The sequence below is a fragment of the Anomaloglossus baeobatrachus genome, unplaced genomic scaffold, assembly GCF_048569485.1.
Source record: "Anomaloglossus baeobatrachus isolate aAnoBae1 unplaced genomic scaffold, aAnoBae1.hap1 Scaffold_130, whole genome shotgun sequence".
Lineage (NCBI taxonomy): Eukaryota > Metazoa > Chordata > Amphibia > Anura > Aromobatidae > Anomaloglossus > Anomaloglossus baeobatrachus.
The window spans coordinates 355,103-377,779 of record NW_027441900.1 but is presented as its reverse complement, the minus strand read 5'-3'; the positions used below and the strand labels follow the sequence as shown (position 1 = coordinate 377,779).

At 43.9% G+C, this 22,677-nt stretch overlaps 2 protein-coding genes across 2 annotated transcripts in view; both read right to left on the bottom strand.

Moving 5' to 3' along the window:
* Nucleotides 1–22,677, bottom strand: part of LOC142260548 (uncharacterized) — a 104,637-nt gene that overhangs the window by 69,945 nt on the left and 12,015 nt on the right. The window contains exon 2 of the mRNA XM_075331984.1: nucleotides 21,222–21,371. Within this exon, the coding sequence (XP_075188099.1) occupies nucleotides 21,222–21,299 (78 nt within the window). The 5' untranslated portion in view covers nucleotides 21,300–21,371. The remainder of the gene's footprint in view (nucleotides 1–21,221; nucleotides 21,372–22,677) is intronic.
* On the bottom strand, nucleotides 16,337–21,208 carry LOC142260550 (uncharacterized). The gene is made up of 3 exons (XM_075331985.1): nucleotides 21,204–21,208; nucleotides 20,511–20,614; nucleotides 16,337–18,544 (listed from the first exon to the last, which is right to left on the bottom strand). Exons 1-3 carry the CDS (start codon nucleotides 21,206–21,208, stop codon nucleotides 17,694–17,696), a joined length of 960 nt encoding a protein of 319 aa, XP_075188100.1. The 3' UTR covers nucleotides 16,337–17,693.

Sequence of the window (22,677 nt, the reverse complement as noted above, 5' to 3'; positions counted from 1 at the left end):
AATTTGACACACATTGTATGTATGTATGTATGTATTAAACATTAGTAAGTTAACCATATACCACTTTCATAAATATACATAGTAATGTCATGTCCTTCTCATTTTTACTTACCTTGCAAACTGGCCAATCCATCAGCAGTCTATATTTTGAATTTTTATTGGGAAGATCGACCATTGGCATGATAATACTGCATACCTGCACTGTGCTATGGGAAACCCTTAAACATCAAGTCATGAAGCAGCCTACATCACAGGATTGGCTGCGCATTTCAGAAGAGTTTTTTCAGATTACATCATTTCCGAACTGTATTGGCGCCATAGACGGAAAGCACATTAGAGTGAAGAAACCACCTAACTCTGGGTCAAGATTTTTTAATTTCCATAAGTTTTTTTCTGTAGATATTTTGGCTTTGGTAGACACTAAGGCTAAGAACGCACTTTGCGTTTTTACCTGTGTTTCAGCTGCGTTTTAGGTCTGTTTTGAGAAGCACCTTTTTCATGCCAAAAAGGCATGCGTTTTGGTTTTCCAGCAAAGTCAATGGAAAATGGTAATTTTCAGACCGCACTTTGCGTTTCTAAACGCTGCGTTTAATTTGCATATTTTGTGGCAAAAAACATGCGTTCAAAGAAGCAGCATGTCAGTTGTTTTTGCCACTTTGGGTGCATTTTGCTAACATTGAAGTCAATAAGAAATGGCAAAAACCAAGATTCCTTCAAATTTCTGCATTTTACCTTCTTTTTCAGTGCAGAAAACATGCGTTTTGGACTTCCAAAACGCATGCTTTTTGGACAACAAAATAATGATTTCACATGTCCCTTTACACACACATAGTCCGACAATTAAATTTAAGAAAAATAAGAATTTATAGCTGTTTTTGCAATAAATATTATATTACCGCTATAATTTTTTGAAATATATCTTTTTTCTTTCTTAAAATAAAAAATATATATTTGTTCTTTTTTTTTCTCTTTTTTCATTGTGTTTGACTGTTTAAACTTTATTTAGCAGTGTCTTGTTGTTCAAAACGCATGTCAAAACGCAGGTGGAAAAGCATGCAAAAAGCAATGAAAACGCATCAAATACGCGGTAAATACGCATGTGTTTTCAGCGCTAAATTTCTAAAAAAGGCAACTTTGGTCAAATCAATTAATTACACCATAGGCGTTTTGACCTGCGTTTTGGACGACGCAAAGTGCGTTCCTAGCCTAACTACTGTTTCCTTTTTGCGGATATTGGTGCCTATGGCAGTGCCTCTGATGCGAGAATATTCAGAAGCTCACGTTTAGCAAGACGATTAATGTCTGACAACCTAAATTTGCCTGCACCTAGACCTTTACCTGGTACTAATGACCCTAATGCACCATTTGCCATGGTTGCAGATCAGGGGTTTGCCTTGTCGAGGCATTTGATGCGTCCTTATCCAAGACGTGGACTGGACAGATCAAAAGCCCAATTTAATAGCACATTGGCCAGAGCACGTTGCTATGTGGAACGTGCCTTTGGCATTTTAGCATCAAAATGGCGCTTTTATCAAACCACTATACAGCTCCTACCAACCACCGTCAAGGCTGTCATGAAAGCTACAGTAATATTACATAATTACTGCAGATTACATGAATGCAATGACGATTGTTGATGTGCCACCTCTAAATGCCCCATTAGTAGGTAATGGTAGTGGAAGGACCAATTTGGTCTCTTCTGGTCTTCAAGTTAGGAATCAGTTTAAAGATTATTTTAGTTTAAATCTTGCTAATACTGTCTAATTAGGACATTGTCCTTTAGTTATGTCACTCTGTTACATAATCACAAACACACATGTTTCACAAAAGAGAAAATGCCCATACATAGGTATACAGTTAGGTGCAGAAATATTTGGACAGTGACACAATTTTGGCGAGTTGGGCTCTGCATGCCACCACATTGGATTTGAAATGAAACCTCTACAACAGAATTCAAGTGCAGATTGTAACGTTTAATTTTAAGGTTTGATCAAAAATATCTGATAGAAATTGTAGGAATTGTACACATTTCTTTACAAACACTCCACATTTTAGGAGGTCAAAAGTAATTGGACAAATAAACCAAACCCAAACAAAATATTTTTATTTTCAATATTTTGTTGCGAATCCTTTGGAGGCAATCACTGCCTTAAGTCTGGAACCCATGGACATCACCAAACGCTGGGTTTCCTCCTTCTTAACCCCTTCACCCCCGGCCACTAAAACACCCTAATGACCAGGCCATTTTTTGCAATTCTGACCAGTGTCACTTTGACAGGTTATAACTCTGGGACGCTTCAACGGATCCTGGCGATTCTGAGATTGTTTTTTCGTGACATATTGTACTTCATGTCAGTGGTAAATTTAGGCCGATATTTTTTGCGTTTATTTGTGAAAATTTAGGAAATTTGGCGAAAATTTTGAAAATTTCGCAATTTTCAAACTTTGAAAATGTATGCCCATAAATCTGAGAAATGTCACACAAAATAGTTACTAAATAACATTTCCCACTTGTCTACTTTCCATCAGCGCAATTTTCGAAACAAATTTTTTTTTCGTTAGGAAGTTAGAAGGGGTCAAAGTTCATCAGCAATTTCTCATTTTTCCAACAAAATTTAGAAAATAATTTTTTTTAGGGACCACATCACATTTGAGGTGACTTTGAGAGACCGAGGTGACAGAAAATACCCAAAAGTGACCCCATTCTAAAAACTGCACCCCTCACTCTGCTCAAAACCACATCCAAAAAGTTTATTAACCCTTTAGGTGCTTCACAGGAACCAAAGCAATGTGGAAGGAAAAAATGAAAATTTTACTTTTTAACACAAAAATGTTACTTTAGCCATAAAATTTTCATTTTCACAAAGGAGAAAAGAGAAAGTGCACCCTACAATTTATTGTGCATTTTCTCCTGAGTACGCCGATACCCCATATGTGGTAAAAATCAATTGTTTGGGTGCACAGCGGAGCTCGGAAGGGAAGGAGCGCCATTTGAATTTTTGAACGCAAAATTAGCTGCACTCATTAGCGGACGCCATGTCGGGTTTGAAGACCCCCTGAGGTGCCTAAACAATGGAGCTCCCCCACAAGTGACCCCATTTTGGAAACTAGAGCCCTCAAATATTTTTTCTAGATGTTTGATGAGCACTTTGAACACCTGGGGGCTTCACAGAAGTTTATAACGTTGAGCCGTGAAAAGAAAAAAAAAATTTTTTACCACAAAACTGTTGCTTCAACTAGGTAGCTTTTTTTTTCACAAGGGTATCGGGAAAAAATGCAACATAAAATGTATTGTCCATTTTCTCCTGAGTACGCAGATACCTCATATGTGGTGGAAATCAAATGTTTGGACACACGGCAGTGCTTGGAATGCAAGGACCGCCATTTGAATTTTTGAACGCAAAATTAGCTGCACTAATTAGCGGACGCCATGTCGGGTTTGAAGACCCCCTGATGTGCCTAAACAATGGAGCTCCCCCACAAGTGACCCCATTTTGGAAACTAGAGCCCTCAAATATTTTTTCTAGATGTTTGATGAGCACTTTGAACACCTGGGGGCTTCACAGAAGTTTATAACGTTGAGCCGTGAAAAGAAAAAAAATTTTTTTTTACCACAAAACTGTTGCTTCAACTAGGTAGCTTTTTTTTTCACAAGGGTATCGGGAAAAAATGCAACATAAAATGTATTGTCCATTTTCTCCTGAGTACGCAGATACCTCATATGTGGTGGAAATCATATGTTTGGACACACGGCAGTGCTCGGAAGGCAAGGAGCGCCATTTAAATGCAAAATTAGCTGCACTCATTAGCGGACGCCATGTCAGGTTTGAAGACCCCCTGACGTGCCTAAACAATGGAGCTCCCCCACAAGTGACCCCATTTTGGAAACTAGAGCCCTCAAATAATTTTTCTAGATGTTTGGTGAGCACTTTGAACACCTGGGGGCTTCACAGAAGTTTATAGCGTTGAGCCGTGAAAAGAAAAAAAATTTTTTTTACCACAAAACGGTTGCTTCAATTAGGTAGCTTTTTTTTTCACAAGGGTAACAGGAAAAAATGCACCATAAAATGTATTGTGCATTTTCTCCTGAGTACGCAGATACATCATATGTGGTGGAAAGTAATTGTTTGGGCGCATGGCGGGGCTCAGAAGAGAAGGAGCGCCATTTGACAGCAAAATTGGTTGGAATCATTAGCGGACGCCATGTCACGTTTGGAGACCCCCTATGGTGCCTAAACAGTGGAGCTCCCCCACAAGTGACACCATTTTGGAAACTAGAGCCCTCAAATAATTTTTCTAGATGTTTGGTGAGCACTTTGAACACCTGGGGGCTTCACAGAAGTTTATAGCGTTGAGCCGTGAAAAGAAAAATTTTTTTTTTTACCACAAAACGGTTGCTTCAACTAGGTAGCTTTTTTTTTCACAAGGCTATCAGGAAAAAATGCACCATAAAACGTATTGTGCATTTTCTCCTGAGTACGCAGATACCTCATATGTGGTGGAAAGTAATTGTTTGGGCGCATGGCGGGGCTCAGAAGAGAAGGAGCGCCATTTGACTTTTCAAACGCACAGACGCAGTGCACTGATCGGCCGCTGCAGGACGCACGGTCGGATGCGATAAAAAAAGCGTCGGGGATACGTAAAAAAAAAAGTCACGCCAAAAATTGACCATGGATGCAGATATGTTATGTGCATCCCTGATCAGCGCTCGGCGGGACGCACAGACGGATGCCATACAAAAATTGTCGCGAATACGGAAAAAAGTCACGCCAAAAATTGAGCAGGGATGCCGATCCGTTATCTGCATCCCTGATCAGCGCTCGGCGGGACGCACGGACGGATGCGATACAAAAAGCGTCGCGAATACGGAAAAAAGTCACGCCAAAAATTGAGCAGGGATGCCGATCCGTTATCAGCATCCCTGATCAGCGCTCGGCGGGACGCACGGTCGGACGCGATACAAAAAGCGTCGCGAATACGGAAAAAAGTCACGCCAAAAATTGAGCAGGGATGCCGATCCGTTATCAGCATCCCTGATCAGCGCTCGGCGGGACGCACGGTCGGACGCGATACAAAAAGCGTCGCGAATACGGAAAAAAGTCACGCCAAAAATTGAGCAGGGATGCCGATCCGTTATCTGCATCCCTGATCAGCGCTCGGCGGGACGCACGGACGGACGCGATACAAAAAGCATCGCGAATACGGAAAAAAGTCACGCCAAAAATTGAGCAGGGATGCCGATCCGTTATCAGCATCCCTGATCAGCGCTCGGCGGGACGCACGGTCGGACGCGATACAAAAAGCGTCGCGAATACGGAAAAAAGTCACGCCAAAAATTGAGCAGGGATGCCGATCCGTTATCTGCATCCCTGATCAGCGCTCGGCGGGACGCACGGACGGACGCGATACAAAAAGCGTCGCGAATACGGAAAAAAGTCACGCCAAAAACTGACCACGGATGCAGATCTGTTATCTGCATCCCTGATCAGCGCTTGGCGGGACGCACGGACAGATGAAGTGTAAAAATGGACAGGATACAAGAAAAAAAAAAAAAAAAAAAAGTTATACTCACAGTACCAAGAGGATCACTGACCAGAAGAGTTGCAGAGGAACAAGAAGGCAGTGAGATAGACAGCTTTACACCAGCAGCAGGCAGGACGTTGGACAGATCAGCAGAAGGACCCAGCGATGGAGGCAGATGGGATCGGGCCAGTGAAGACCTCGGACGACCCGTGAAGGCAGGTAAGAGGACGTCGGGGGGGGCAGGGGGGGATGGGGAGAGGGGGGGGCAGAGGGGGGGCAGATGGGGGGGGTTAGAGGGAGAGCAGAGGGGGCGGAGAAGCAAAGGCAGAAGGAAGGAACCTTGGAAGCAGAATAGAGATGACAGAGGAGGCAGGCAGATCGCGTGGGGAGCAGATCGGGATGCCGGGGGGCAGATCGGGGCGTAGGGGGGCAGATCGGGGCGTAGGGGGGCAGATCTGGGGGGGCACGGGCAGGGGCCTTCACGGGAGCGCGCAGGGGCCTTCACGGGAGCGCGCAGGGGCCATCGCCGGAGCGCAATACTTACCTTTGGAGCTGGCGCGGTGACAGCAGAGGCGGCGTCTGCGGCGGCAGCAGCGGTGGCGTGGTACCAAAAGTACCAGCCACTCCACGCTGCAGCCATGTTGGGGGAGGGTCCCCAGAGCAGTACAGGCCTGGGGAGGGCGGCCACCGGCAGATCAGACCGCCCCACTGCACACTGATTGGAGCGATTGCGCGTCATAGCACGATCGCTCCAATCAGTGCTGCAGGGGCTGGGGGCGGCATGTTTGAGGTCCACCTATGATATGCTGCAGCAGCTGCGGCATCTCATAGCTGGATCTCACAGGATCGCACTAATTCGGGCATTATTTTTGCCGAAATTAGTGCGATCGATGTGGTTGGCGGTTCAGATTTGAACAGCCAATCACATCGATCGTCGATAGGGGGTGGCGATGCCACCCCCCCTGGGGTCAAGCAAAGGTCCCCTGCTGTAAGAAACAGCAGGGGACATCATTTGAAAGCCGTTGCTATGGCCACGGCAATCAAATGAAGTTTAGGCAGTAAAATTACGTCCCTGGTCGTTAAGTCACGTTAAAATAGGACGTAATTTTACTGCCCGCGGTCGTGAAGGGGTTAATGCTTTGCCAGGCCTTTACAGCCGCAGCCTTCAGGTCTTGCTTGTTTGTGGGTCTTTCCGTCTTAAGTCTGGATTTGAGCAAGTGAAATGCATGCTCAATTGGGTTAAGATCTGGTGATTGACTTGGCCATTGCAGAATGTTCCACTTTTTTGCACTCATGAACTCCTGGGTAGCTTTGGCTGTATGCTTGGGGTCATTGTCCATCTGTACTATGAAGCGCCGTCCGATCAACTTTGCGGCATTTGGCTGAATCTGGGCTGAAAGTATATCCCGGTACACTTCAGAATTCATCCGGCTACTCTTGTCTGCTGTTATGTCATCAATAAACACAAGTGACCCAGTGCCATTGAAAGCCATGCATGCCCATGCCATCACGTTGCTTCCACCATGTTTTACAGAGGATGTGGTGTGCCTTGGATCATGTGCCGTTCCCTTTCTTCTCCAAACTTTTTTCTTCCCATCATTCTGGTACAGGTTGATCTTTGTCTCATCTGTCCATAGAATACTTTTCCAGAACTGAGCTGGCTTCATGAGGTGTTTTTCAGCAAATTTAACTCTGACCTGTCTATTTTTTGAATTGATGAATGGTTTGCATCTAGATGTGAACCCTTTGTATTTACTTTCATGGAGTCTTCTCTTTACTGTTGACTTAGAGACAGATACACCTACTTCACTGAGAGTGTTCTGGACTTCAGTTGATGTTGTGAACGGGTTCTTCTTCACCAAAGAAAGTATGCGGCGATCATCCACCACTGTTGTCATCCGTGGACGCCCAGGCCTTTTTGAGTTCCCAAGCTCACCAGTCAATTCCTTTTTTCTCAGAATGTACCCGACTGTTGATTTTGCTACTCCAAGCATGTCTGCTATCTCTCTGATGGATTTTTTCTTTTTTTTCAGCCTCAGGATGTTCTGCTTCACCTCAATTGAGAGTTCCTTAGACCGCATGTTGTCTGGTCACAGCAACAGCTTCCAAATGAAAAACCACACACCTGTAATCAACCCCAGACCTTTTAACTACTTCATTGATTACAGGTTAACGAGGGAGACGCCTTCAGAGTTAATTGCAGCCCTTAGAGTCCCTTGTCCAATTACTTTTGGTCCCATGAAAAAGAGGAGGCTATGCATTACAGAGCTATGATTCCTAAACCCTTTCTCCGATTTGGATGTGAAAACTCTCATATTGCAGCTGGGAGTGTGCACTTTCAGCCCATATTATATATATAATTGTATTTCTGAACATGTTTTTGTAAACAGCTAAAATAACAAAACTTGTGTCACTGTCCAAATATTTCTGGAACTAACTGTATATATTTCCATTTTTGAATATTACTTTACCTTATTGTATTCCAAAATGTTACCACATAATGGTTTTGTTTTTGTGCCTAATTAGTAATGATAATGAAATAAATGTTTTGTCAAAATTTTGAACACAATCATACTGTACTATTTTTTTAATAACCTATGTATGTCTGTTATTATGTCTATTACGCGACACCTTGTAATCTTTTTATTTTTATACAAAATTTGTTCTGAGACATTATCCCAGACAAACCACCATACTGTATTATGTAATAATGTCACGCAAACATAATTTGTTTGACACTATTGGAATACAAGGATGGGACCATACCATATGCAGATACTGCATATTGGCAGGATTTTACAAAATAGATAAAGGTGTTTGAATGTGAATGTAGTAGGGTATGTGCGTGCATATTTTCCCACAACAAAGTTGTTATAAATGGATGGTCATAAACTCAGGTCCGCAGCAAGGCAACATTACAACATGCAGGTACTGTTTTTGGAAGTGATAGAGTAACGGTCTTTAGCTTTTAGACCCATTAAAGAATTAAACATACCAACACATATGGGGTATGTAATATATAACATTTTGGAATGTCTGGAGAACAGCCCTAACCATACATACATTACAAAATGTTAGTCATACACTAACTAGAGCAAATTATGTGTCAACTAAATCATCTAGGCTAGTGATGCTTTCCTGAGTAGTCTCCATGGCATTGTCACCTACTGAATACGTTGGCTGCACAACACTAGATGTAGTAGTAAGTGCCTGAACAGTGTTTACACTTCTGACATTTGTTGTGCTAGGAACAAACATTGCTGTAGTTGTTTGACCAGATGGAAGACCAAGCGTAGGTGTTACATATTGTTGTGAGGGTAAAGGCTGAGTATGTGGGTATGTGAAGTTGGTAGGGAAAGGCTGACTTTGAAAGTATTGTTGCTGTAGATTAGGTTGTATAGGGTAGGATGCTGGTTGCTGTACCATTTGTGGTAGTCTATGAACATTACTTAAATTACTTGGATAGCTAATAGAGGGTTGCATAGGTGTCTGTTGGGGGCCTTGTTGGTAAAAAGATGTTTGTTGTTATGGCAGTTGTGTAAATAACGGGCCTGTTTGGTGTGGGATATTTTGTTGTTGGTCTATTTTGTGAATCACTACCCAATGAATTTGAGGGCCACTGTATATGTGCTTATTGAACTACAGTATTTAGTTGAGAATTAGATGTCTGTTCATCAGTTTGGGTTTCAACAGTTATTTGCGTGGTGTTTGTGTGTGGGCCACGTGGATTTGCTCTCCATTGCTCTATCACTTCAAAAACATGTGGGCTCAGGCTGACGTTGGGTAGCAGAAATCAGTGTGATTATGGACGCCCTTAACCTGTGCTGTCTATCAGGTGCAACCAATGCAAGAGAGGGAGAGAGGGAGCGACAAAATCTCTTTCCATCACTCTCTGGTATCAGTGAATTCATCATGTGTATTATTCTGGTATCAATGATATCTGGCAGGGTGCGTAAATCCTCATAACGCCTATGTCTGCATCCACGGATAGATTGAGCTATTGTGCGCAGGGTATTTGTTGCTGGTCTTGGCAGTGTGCCTGCATGTTGTTGTGGACTATTCTCTGCAAGAACTGGTGATGGGCCACTTTGTTGCCCTATAGACTGGCCTGTGATTGGAATAGTGGATTGACTTGTTCCCAAACCCAAATCAGATGACACTTCTTCTTCTTCTGGCTGGATGGAGTTCTGGGTTGTTGATAGGAGGTTGGCTCCATCTCGGATGCTGATATTGCAGTTACCACTGTGGACTGGGCCTCCTCACAGTCTTCTAGATTATCTTCGGTAATATGTGATAAAATGACAATATTAATGTGGGTATACATTTTAGAAAACAAAACCATGAGATCACAAACTATCAACTTACTTTGTCACCTCCATAACTGGCATAAGGTAGCTGAGCCTGTCATAATGCACATATTTTTTTCTCTTGGAAGCTGCAGCGGTGGTAGCCACTGGGTTAAATTCGCGGCGAAATTGGTCGCGAGCAGACCATCAACGGCGTTTCACCATGTCCACTGTAAGAAATCAACAACAGAATATGTGTTGGAAACATAAACATTACATAACTATTCCACTAAGTTCTTGTGACTCGCCCACCCCAGGGCTATGGGACACCCGGTGCCGGGCCGGATTAGTCCGGGGGTAGTCAGTGGTTGCTGGGCCTGACTCCGTACCCTGGTGGGGTCAATTAATATGGCTTCAGTGTTGGGGGTGATTAAAGTAAAGTTTATATTCGTGACGCCACCTGTGGTTTGCGGCTATTAAGCCGCCGCTGCTGTATGGGGCCTCCGGGGCTGATGTAATGGCAGCTTGATGGTCCTGCTCCCCACAGGTGGAGCGGTACCCCGGGGCAACTGTTGGTGCTTGTGAGTGTCGATGTAGTTGCAGTGTAGTGCAGGGCCGACAGGGCGGTGAAAGGACCGGACACAAACAACAGTCTCTTTACCTTCTCCTCTTTTACTGGGTAAACGGTTAGTCCTGGGAGACCGTTACAGGTGGTAGAAGGCTCCGGCCGGCCTGGAAGTAACTGGGGTGCTCTTTTGGCCAGCTGAGTATGAGGCCTACTCCTTGTTCTTCCTTTGCTTTCATAGGACCCTGCACTCTGAATGCGCAATGGCCCTCTTGCTGCTGGGACCGGTGGTACGTCCCTCTCCCTGTGTGGTAGGCTGCGCAGGCCCTCTCTGGTGCTTCTCTGCTGGAGTCCACACCGGGCCCTGGTGATGCAGCTGTACCTTCAGGTTGTTTTGGGGGCCAGGAGACCTGCCCTTCGGATTCGGCTGCCAGGGAAGGGTTTTACACCCTGACAACCACAGACTCCGATATTCTCTTCTGTGCCTCTCTGCCAATCCGGCTTCACTGGGCCAAGCTATTCCAGCTCCAGGCCCCAATCCACAGGTCAGCACTACTCTGCGTCTTTACTCTCTGGACTCTCCTCACAGACTGAACACTAACTCCTCCCTCAGGTCAGACTTGAGGAATCCTCCCTGGAACTCCAGGTTCAGAGCTCCCTCTGCTGGCCTGAGGGAGAAACTGCGTTGGATGTTGGTACTTACTGGCCAATGATTTCCCCAATTACCTCCAGGCTCAGTATTAACCCTTTTGAGGGGGCAACACGTGTGGCAACCCGGTGCTGGGGCGCCACACTTGCAATGTCCCTTTAAAAAATATGTTGTAGCCAAAACCAGATGCAAAGTGAACCAACACCAATGTGTGGCATATAATGACATAATAGACACATACGTTAGCCTTCACAAACACTTTACCAGCCCAATACCAATGTCATATTTTACAACAATATTTTTTTTTAACAAACTCAACATCAACTGTTAAAGCATAACTAGACCTTGCCAAAAAGCCATGGCTGTTAAAAAAATGACTTAGCCATATGTGACATATATATGTACACAACGTAAGCTAAATATTAAAAAAAATTATAAATAAACCACTTGCTTAAAAAACGACGACATAACATAACACAAATACCAGTCAGTCCTATGCAAGTGAAGCACTGAGTATAGGGATGTTGCATAGCAGCAATATATGCTCTATGTAAAAGATAAAACAAGGGAAAAAAACACATAGCTTTACCAAAATTCAATGGCCTTTACACATGCATGAAATGTTTTACAGGCCACATCACCATTTGGGCATTCTGCCATAAGGTACAAACAACAAAAAGAATCCACATACACATTTCCCAGTTTGTGTGTCAAAAGTGTAACTCACATTCAGTCATGGCCCTTAATGGCAGCCAAATATACTATGCAAATATCTATAAAATCTGGCAACAGAATGAGGACATGTAGATAATGACAAAAGCCATGTAAATATCTGTACTCACCATATTTATGTTTCCTGCCAGGGGTGCTTATGGACCATCCATTTCTGGGGTAGACCTGTTCAGCCACAGTCATCCAGGCTCTCTCCACCATCAACCTGTCGTGGTATCCATCCACACGTGTGTCCCATAGCTCTGGATGCCTCTCTACTTCCCCAATCAGCCTCTCAGTATCGATCCTTGGCGCCATGCTCAGTACCTGTGGTGTTGAAGCTGCTAATTGTTCCCCTGCAGAGAGGACAGGTGCCCAGCTGCTGTCTGGCGTGCAAATGAGACAGGATATGACTGTTTGGCGCCAGAATTAATGGCCTTCAATTGACCTGATAGATTAGCAACAAGTGTTTCTAATTTTTTAATGAAAAACGGGCACGGACGAAACCGAAACGTGCTGAACACGGACATGCTACGTGTGCGGTCCGTGCAGGCACGGAGCCATAGACTTTAGCGGGTCCATGCCTGCGTGCTGACTGCCAAAAACGGACATGTTGTCTATGCAGGAAAACGTAAACACGTACTTATCACACGGACACACGTTCCGTGTGATATTACGCGTATGTGCCATCACCCATTGAATAACATGGGTCTCCTTGTCTCCGCTACGTGCAAAAACCTACCAAACACGTACCGGAAACACGGATGTATGTTGCGGGCCTAAGATATACCAGTTCTTGAAATGCTCCTGTGTATAACCTCACCCACACCACTGATTGACAGCTGTGTACAATGAGCATAGACAGAAAGCTGCCAATCAGTTGCGGGCGGGGTTATACAGAGCTAATGGAGATTGAGGGTACATGGCAGCAGTTTTTCTAGCTCTATAGTGATAATCCCCTAGTGATAATACAGTAATTTTATCAAAACTACAGCAAGCAGTAAATGACACATCATTGGAATCAGTCACTGTCTGTCACGGATAACAGACAGTCCTGCGGTGTCCGACAATAGAAGGTCACAGTGTTTGGCTGCGCAAAATGCTCCCTGACTTTCTATTATTTTTGCTGTTAGTATTCAGTGTACTCGTATCTCCTCTGCTGGGTTTTCATCCTTTTTTCTTTAGGACCCAGGGGAGCTCCTCTTTACTTCAGCTGCTAATAATCTTTATTTCCCATTGGGCTTAAATACTCTCATTTTCCCTGGACTTGTGCTGGTGATATTCAGTTCTTTCACAAGCTGTGGATGCAAGCAGGCAGCTTATACACACCAGTAGGATCTTTGATGCCCTGTGTGTCCTTTAGTACCTAGTGGTATTGACGAAGAGCTCATCCCATCCGCTCCCTACTTAGGGCCCAGATCATGGTCAGCCTAGGGTCAGTTATCTGGCTCGGCTAAGAACCTATCTAAGGCCCGCAACACACATCCGTGCCTCCGGTACGTGTTTGGTACGTTTTTGGAGACACGGAGACCCATGTTATTCTATGGGTGATGGCACACACGCATAAAATCACACGGAACGTGTGTCCATGTGATAAGTACGTGTGTGTGTTTTCCCGCACGGACATATCCGTTTTTGGCGGTCAGCACGCAGGCACGGACCCGCTAAAGTCAATGGGTCCGTGCCTGCACGGACGGCACACAGAGCATGTCCGTGTTCAGCACGTTTTGTCTGTGTGCGTTTTTAAACGAGCGATTTTTTTTTTTTTATTATTAAAGTCAGTCTACTTACCTTTTTTTCTGCTGTTCTCAGTCATACTTACATTGGCGCTCGGTCTGTTTCTTCCCCCGGCTCATACTTACCAATCCCCGATCACCAGCGCGGCGAGGAACAGCTGTGCCAAAAATACGCGGCTTCAATTCATTTGAAAATGCCGGCTGCTCATTAATCAATCTCGTATTCCCTGATTCCCCCGCCCACAGGCGCCTATGATTGGTTGCAGTCAGACACGCCCCCACGCTGAGTGACAGCTCTTACTGCACCCAATCACAGCAGCCGGTGGGCGGGTCTATACTGTGCAAAGAAATAAATAAAAAAAAGGCGTGTGGTCCTCCCCCCCCCATTTTGATTCCAGCCAAGATAAAGCCATACGGCTGAAGGCTGGTATTCTCAGGATGGGGAGCCCCACGTTATGGGGAGCCCCCCAGCCTAACAATATCAGCCAGCAGCCGCCCAGAATTGCCGCATATAATAGATGCGACAGTTCTGAGACTCTACCCGGCTCTTCCCGATTTGCCCTGGTGCGTTGGCAATCGGGGTATTAAGGAGTTATTGGCAGCCCATAGCTGCCAATAAGTCCAAGATTAATCATTGCAGGCGTCTATGAAACACCCCCAATGATTAACCTGCAAGTTAAAGTTAATAAACACACACAGTGAAAAAATCCTTTATTTGAAATAATAAACAATAACAAATACTCTCGTTCACCAATTTATTAAGCCCCAAATACCCATCCATGTCCGGTGTAATCCACAGAGGTCCCGCGACGCTTCCAGCTCTGCTACATGAAGGTGACAGGAGCAGCAGAAGAACACCGCCGCTCCTGTCACCTCCACGCAACAACTGAGGTGAGTAGTGCGATCAGCTGAGCTGTCACTGAGGTTACTTGCGGCCACCGCTGGATCCTCCAACTGTGACAGCAAGTCGCCCGAGTGACAGCAAAGAAGTCACAGGTGAGTTGCGGTCACGGGGGGGAGGATCCAGCTGGCCGCGGGTAACCTGAGTGACGGCAGCGCTAATCTCGCTGCTCAATTCAGTCACTCAGGGGATTAGCGGTCACCGGTGAGTCCTTCACAGGTGACCGCTAATCAGTACGCGACACAGACAGAGCCGCGACAGAGCCGCGGTATGACAATGAAGACAGGTGAAGTTCACCCGACTTCATTCTCATCTCGCAATTCTGTCTGCTGTCAGCCGACATGTAGCAAATGACATTTTACCACACACACGGACATTTCACACGGACATTTCACATACACAGACACCGACATTCCACACGCACACACAGATAGCATACGCCATCACATGAATGTCATACGTCCCGGAGAAACGCCCCAAAAAAACGGAACACAGACCCGAAAAACGGACCGTGTCACACGTTCGTTTTTTATGCGGAAGTGTGTTTTTGGCCTAAGGCAATGAGGGAACCCAGGACTCAGCGGTAAGCTTGATCAGAGGTCACCATCTCCCCCTTTGCTACACACAGGATTTCCCTTTCGCCATTCACTTGGTATTTCCCCGTACCTAATGTGACACTGTCTTTATATTATTTTGATTTTTAATTAAGGGGTAAACACTTAGTGACAGAATCCCATAAAATTCACAAAACCCCAGCATAGGTATCATAAATGTTACTTGCTTTTCACAAAGAGATAGACCCCTTTTAAGTTCTGGTCTCTTCTACACCCATAATATAAACTGTAATAAAGGTTTGTGGGCAGAGACGAGCGAATCTAAATAGTAAAGTTCGGTGTTTGTACCAAATACAGACTTTATACAAAAAATCAGTGTTAGAGTTCAGAGTTAGGTTGCTTCATGTATCCTAACCACTTGATCTAGCATCGCTGTGCTCAGGTACGCTCAGTGCTCAGCTCAGTGCGAGCTGCTTGCAGTGTGTGAATGGCTTTCACGGGGAGGTAAAAACATCGGTATAGGATGTACTATATTGTGTACAAGGAAAAAACTCTGTCATCCCTCCCAAGATACTAAATACTCTGTTTAGGGCTAGTTGCATGTCGGCGGAGACCCGAGCTGCCCAATCAGTGACTTCCAATGGGGTTCAGGACAAGTCCGGTTCCTGAACTAAACTTTATCTAAAGTCCGACTGAAAAAGATGAACCCGAACTTCAACGGGTCCGCTCATCTCCATTTGTGGGTATCCCCCCCAAAAAAAACAAACCCTTGAAGATCAGACATATTAAATCCTTTAGTTTCTTTATTACAACAATTATCCTTTGTAAAGGGATCATTTTTATAACATAAATGGCCTAATTTATGCGGGGGCCACTCCTGATTCATGAAGTGGTGCATGCCTCTTCATGAATCTGGAGCGTTTCACGAGTGGCATGTGCCTCCTTGTGCCATGCTAGAAACATTACTTCCTTCAGATAATGGAGTGAGATTTCTGGCATAGGGAATGCCACAGCTCATCATGAATTAAAGAACTTTTGCTGTCACGACCCTGTCCCATCCAAACTTTGCCAATTTTGGAGTGAAAATACAAAAAGCTACCAAATGCTGACACAACTTTCCGCATTTTTGAGACTTTTCAGAGCTTTTGTGACAAATTTTTTGACATAAAAGCTTTGATGAATTCTGACCAGAGCATCTTAAAAACTTCCACATATCTAGGATGCATAATCTGATTCAATTCCCCCCTCACTATTTTTGTGTGAAATGCCTACAGGTCTGCGCCAACTTCAGAGGTTCTGAGGCAAAATCATCACATCTAGACAATAGAGAAAGCTAGGCAAGAAGAATATATATTTTACAAGCATTTATTAACAAAACAAGTTTTGAAATGCAATTATATACAATGTGATATACTTCAGAGTTCCTATGTCCAATCTGGGGCTGCACTTTTTAGTAAATAAAGCAGTGGGCAACCGGGGATTAGTGAATTATCTAAATATAATCCAGTATCAAAACTACTCAAAAATATTCCTAAAGGCTCTCAAAAGGGATAACAGTGTGCCAGCTAAAAAAGAAACTGAATATTCACAGCTCCCCACGCCATAATCCCGCCCACCTCTAGGCAATAAAGCCAGTGCCAACCAAGAGATGGGCGGTATTATTTGTGTGGGGAGCAGTGAATATTCATTCTCTTTAATATTGGGTACACATGATCACCCAGCCGCCGGCTTACTGCTGTGACTGGGCGATCACTTGTGTCTATTAGAGAATGAATATTCACTGCTCTCCAAGCACATAATCCCGGCTGTGGGGAGCAGTGAATATTCCGGCAGCTGATGTCCGTGTGTAACTTGGGGCACATGGCAGTAATGTCATGCGCTGCTTACATGCTAAAGTCACTTGCCAGCATCAGAAGAGAACACCGTGCACAGGGAGAGCGGAGGGATGGTGAGTATAATCATTTATTTTCTTATGTGTGCAGCGTGATGGGGAAATATATACAAGAATGGGCCGGAGATGAGGGCCATTTATACAAGGATGGGGACATATATACTAGGACAAGAGCCATATATACCAGGATGGGGATCATATATACCAGGATGGGATAAAGATAGGCAACATATATACCAGGATGAAAGACATATAAAAGAGTATGGGAGACACATATACCTTGAAGGGGCCCAGTATGGGGGACATTAGTACAGAATTGGGGGATTTTATCCCCATAACAGTATCAGCAGCAGATCCCCCCCCCCCATAAAAGTGCTTCATGACCACATTTTTTGCATTAATTTTTTCCCTATATTCCTCCTTCAAAACCTAGGTGTGTCTTATGGTCTAAAAAATACAATACTTTCTAAAAAGAAAGAAAATGGTTCTTTATCTCACAAATTCTTACTTAAGGAACTGTAGCCGATTTTATGATAAAACCCTTTGAATTATGGTACATCATGATGGCTTCTCCCGTGTGACTCATCTGACAACAGGACCTGATTAATGATAAAAACATTTGGCAAATTCTGAGAGCAAGAATGGCTGCTCCGCTCTGCTGGTTTTCTGATATTGGCAAGACTTGATTTACCAGTTAAACATTTCAATTATTCAAGTGATAAAGGTTCCTTCCCTGTGCGGCTTCTTCACATGTTTAACAAGATCTGATTTCTGAGAATTACATTTTCCATATTCAGAACATAAAAATGGTTTATTTTGTGTGATTTTTTTGGTGGTAAACAAGATTTAATTTCTTAGTGAAACATTTTTCACATTCTCAGGGTAAAAATGGCTTCACCCCTGTATGAGATCTTTGATGAACAGCAAGATCTGATTTCTGAATAAAACATTTCCCACACATTGAACATGAATATGGCTTCTCCCCTGTGTGAAGTTTTTCATGGTCAACAAGATTTGATTTCCTAGTAAAACATTTACCACATTCCAAGCATGAAAATGGCTTCTCCCCTGTGTGAAGTTTTTCATGGTCAACAAGATTTGATTTCCTAGTAAAACATTTACCACATTCCAAGCATGAAAATGGCTTCTCCCCTGTGTGAAGTTTTTCATGGTCAACAAGATTTGATTTCCTAGTAAAACATTTACCACATTCCAAGCATGAAAATGGCTTCTCCCCTGTGTGAGATCTTTGATGCCTAACAAGATCTGATTTCTGAGTACAACATTTTTCACACTCTGAACATGAAAATGGTTTCTCCCCTGTGTGAATTTTCTGATGTCTAACAAGGTCTGATTTCTGAATAAAACATTTCCCACACTTTGAACATGAAAATGGCTTCTCTTCTGTGTGAATTTTCTGATGTTTAACAAGGTCTGATTTCTTAGTACAACATTTCCCACACTTTGAACATGAAAATGGTTTCTCCCTTGTAGAAGCCGTTTCATGTTCCACATCCCTTCTGTAACTATTATTTTGCATATTGTTCTGTGATAAATTGGAATTTTGGACTTGTATGAAAAGATCAGATGATAGAGCTTTCCGAGGAAGGACTGGAGGTATATCTGGGACAACAGAATGCTCTTCATATGTTTCATGTGAGATACTTTCATCATCTGTTTTAAATTCTGAAGATATTAGATTTCCATCTGAACTCCCAATACAGTCATCTGCGAAAAATAAACACAATGTTATTATCTTTTTTTAGATATTATCTTGAAAGTACATTTATTTTTTTAAACCATAACATCAAAAATTAAATTAGGAAAAAATGTATTGTGAATCTGTTGTCCAATTTCGACATCTACAAGTTACATCTTCATTACTTCGGATCTCCCATTGCTAGCACCAGTTCTCTGGAATATGGTATAGTAAATAATCTGATTGATTGTCACAATGTGACTGCAGGATAATGAGGGACACCTAAACTGTCCCTCATGCTAGGGGACCCTAAGCTATTCCTAACCTCTGGATTACCCCTGAAGGTGGAGATGGCCGAGTCCTGTGCCTTACTATTCTCCTGGCCAAATCTAGTCTGTTATCCCCCCAGGGAAGGAAGGGACAGAAATATGATGGAAACACAGATTAACACAGATAGGAAACAGAGATTAAGACAGATGGGACTCATTGCAAATTCACAGAAATAAACAGTGAGAGACTAAGGAGAAAAGCAAGAGTAGGAAGGCAGCAACAAAAAGACAACAAGGGGTAACACCACAACAGCTCACAATAATAATGCACAACCACCCGTATGTCTGGATCACAACACGTCACCAGACTAGTATAGGTAAACTATAGCTGGCATTAATGAGACAATTTTCAAAGAGACTTTTTTCAAGGACGAACATAAAATAGTTACAGACAGATGCCAGATATTTAATAGGGTTGTCCGGGACTGTAAAATGTATGGCCCATCCTTAGGCTTTGAAACCAAAGCAGGTAGCAGCGTCTTGCAGTCTGTGCAGATAAACATTAGTTCTCCAATTCATCAAGACTGGTGATGGACACTGAAAAATAACGTCAGGGACTGGAGTGAGATTTCTGGCATAGGGAACGTGGCAGTTTGTTATGAATAAGAGAAGCGGTGGCATCACACCCTTCTTCTGGCCAAGCTCTGCCCATTTTTGCAAATTGGTTCAAATTGGCATAAAACCTACAAAAGGTCACAATTTTTTTTCACAACTCAACAACTGTGTTGCACAAACATTATTGAGAACTTTTGAAGTGACTTATGCCAGAATTCTTCCATAATTGCTTTGATCAATCAGGGTCTAAGTGTGAAATCTCCTTCTGTAGGGGTCTCCATTCCTTCCAGGGTAGTTCTCTAGTAGTTCACATTCTCTAAACCAATTACTTTATTACATCTTCTTTAGTAGTTGAAAATGTTTGCATTTCAGTGCGCGGCTGTACCTCTGCCCATTTTGGCAAATCTGGTTAAAATTGGCGTTAACACACACACACACACACACACAACAGCCTATCTCCTCTTCAGCTGTAGACTCCTGCAATTGAGACCTTTGGTCACATGAAGTGTCAAAAAGGTCCTTAACCAGTCCTATAATTGGTTTACATAAACACTGGGCCCCTAGGAAAATGGGGGCCCTGTGAAATTGTCCAGTTTGCTCTCCCTTTCCCCTAATACCAGTCCTGCATACCAGCCTGTGTCCTGTTCAGTTCTTTTAGACTCCTGCAATTAAGAGACCTTTGGTTACATCATGTCACATGGCTTTGAAGTCATCATTGTCCTTAAACAATCAACCTTAGAATACAACTGATGGGGACATTAAGAGAGTGTGGTTCCTGAGAAATTGCGCAATTTGACTCCTCCTAACGCTGGCCCTGACTGTAACTAGGGCTTATTTTGGGTGTAGGGCTTATATTTCAAGCATTCTCCAAAAATCCTATAAAATCATGCTAGGGCTTATTTCCGGTGTAGGTCGTATTTTCAGGGAAACAGAGTATTCGTGAACCCTCTGCAGGTGTTTAAGCTGCCATCATAACAACATAAAGAAGGGACTAGAAACAAACAGCAGAAGAAGCAGAAGGAAAAACAACACAGCTGAAAAACCAAGAGCAGAAAGCCTAAAAATGTAACCACAAATTAGTGCAGAAAGTACATGAGTAGATATCTCTTACTGGATAGAGCTGGAGGAAACACATCCTGAGGAACATCGGGATCTTCTTGTTTACAGTCCTGTGGGAGAAGAGGACGGGGACATCTCTCTGGTGTTGTCCTCTTACTGGATAGAGCTGGAGGAGACACATACAGGGACTGAATTCATTCCTTACATACAGATAATTATAGGCCGTGTGTATTTAGTCCTGTCTATTACCTGGTGATGTGAGGGGCTGGGGAACCTCCATCATGACGTCCTTGTACAGATCTTTGTGTCCTTCTAAATACTCCCACTCCTCCATGGAGAAATAGACGGTGACGTCCTGACACCTTATAGGAACCTGACACATACAACGATACCGTCACCCCCGATCCCTTCATAGCGTTACTGTATAATGTCCCAGCATTCCCAGCAGTGTCACCTCTCCAGTCAGCAGCTTAATCATCTTGTAGGTGAGTTCTAGGATCTTCTGGTCATTGATGTCCTCATGTATCGGGGGGTGAGGTGGAGACCCCGTGATTGGGCTCAGGGGTCTTCCCCATCCCTCAGACACAGGGGCCTGATAGCGCTCACTAGAGGTCTTCTTTACTACTGTGTAATCCTGGTTATGGAGAGACACAGTAATAAATCTCACTCCAGACATTTCCAGAGTCCTCACCTCTCCAGTTCTGTCCATCTGTTATTCCCATAGATAAGAATGATGTAATGTGACGTCATCAGAATCTCTCACCTCTCCAGTAAGCCGGAAGAGGATCTCTAGGGTGAGGTGTAATATCCTCTCCGCCATTTTGTCCCTGTCCATATCCATCCTTCACGGGGCAATCAGGAGAATTTTCTTATATAGAAGATCTCCACTGAGAGGATCCGATATTGTAGGGACCTGAATGGGGAGAAGATGACGATGTAACATCATAGAGAATCCGCTGTAATAATACAATTACTGGAAATAATAAGGGGAAACATATAATGAGGACATTCTGGGGGAACATTATACTGTGTGAGGGCAGAAAGGGGCCGAGGACCGAGGGCAGAAAGGGGCCGAGGACCGAGGGCAGAAAGGGGCCGAGGACCGAGGGCAGAAAGGGGCCGAGGACCGAGGGCAGAAAGGGGCAGAGGACTGAGGGCAGAAAGGGGCAGAGGACTGAGGGCAGAAAGGGGCGAGGACCGAGGGCAGACGGGTTTCCTCACTTCCGGCCTCTCATAGTTGGGGCGTTTGTATCTATCTGAGGAAAAGGAACAAAAACCTCACGATTCATAGAAATCAGCGAGAGAAAAACTCCAAGAAAGTCTCAGAGCTAAAGGGGTTAATTTTTTTTTTTTTTATATATAAAACCTTTCAGGTTAAGATAGAGTGTCCACCATAGCCCTGTGCTCCCATAGGAAGACAGCATATGGTCATGTCTTAATCATCATATAAGGTTTTCCTTTAATTCAGTGTCATCACAAAAGAAAAACCATAACTGTTACAAACTTATAACCATGAAATCCAAATATACAAATCACACAAATATCTGTTTCCACTTCAAAAACTTCCACATCCCCTCTGCATCCAGTCCTCTCTCCAAATCATACTTATAATAGAAATGCAATTTCTCTAAGATCATACTGACACAATCAGTCACCTCAATCATCTCCTCCTTAGGCTAGTTTCACACTACGTCTTTTTAACATCCGCTGAAAACGTTTTTTTAGCGGAAGTACGGATCCTGCTTTTACAGCAAATAACGTATGCAAACGCATATGTTATTTTGCAGGATCCTGCACTGGATGTTTAGGGGCGGGCATTGGAGTCATGTGATCGGGAGTGAGGGGAACTAGACTGGGAGGAGGCTTCTGACAGCTGCAGACGCTGGTAACCAAGGTAAACATCGGCCTTGGATACCCGATATTTATCTTGGTTACGAGTGTCTGCAGCTGCTAGGAGCAGGGCTGCCTGCACGCGTAACCAACGTAAACATCGGGTAACTAAGAGAAGTGGTTACGCGATATTTACCTTGGTTACGAGTGTCCGCAGCTCTCAGGTGGGGGAGAGGGGAAGGGGGAAAGACAGAGATAGAGAGAGAGAGGGTGAGGGAGGGAGTAGAGAGATAGACAGATCACGCGAGACTGGTTCTGGGCATGCTCAGTACTTTCTGGGCATGCTCAGTAGAAAAGCAGGATCCTGTCTATCAGCACGCCAGCGTTCA

Coding starts and splice junctions, on each gene's coding strand:
- LOC142260550 (XM_075331985.1), bottom strand. Junction 18,545..20,510: donor GTTTCCTCCAGCTCTATCCA/GTAAGAGATATC, acceptor TATTTTTCGCAG/ATGACTGTATTGGGAGTTCA.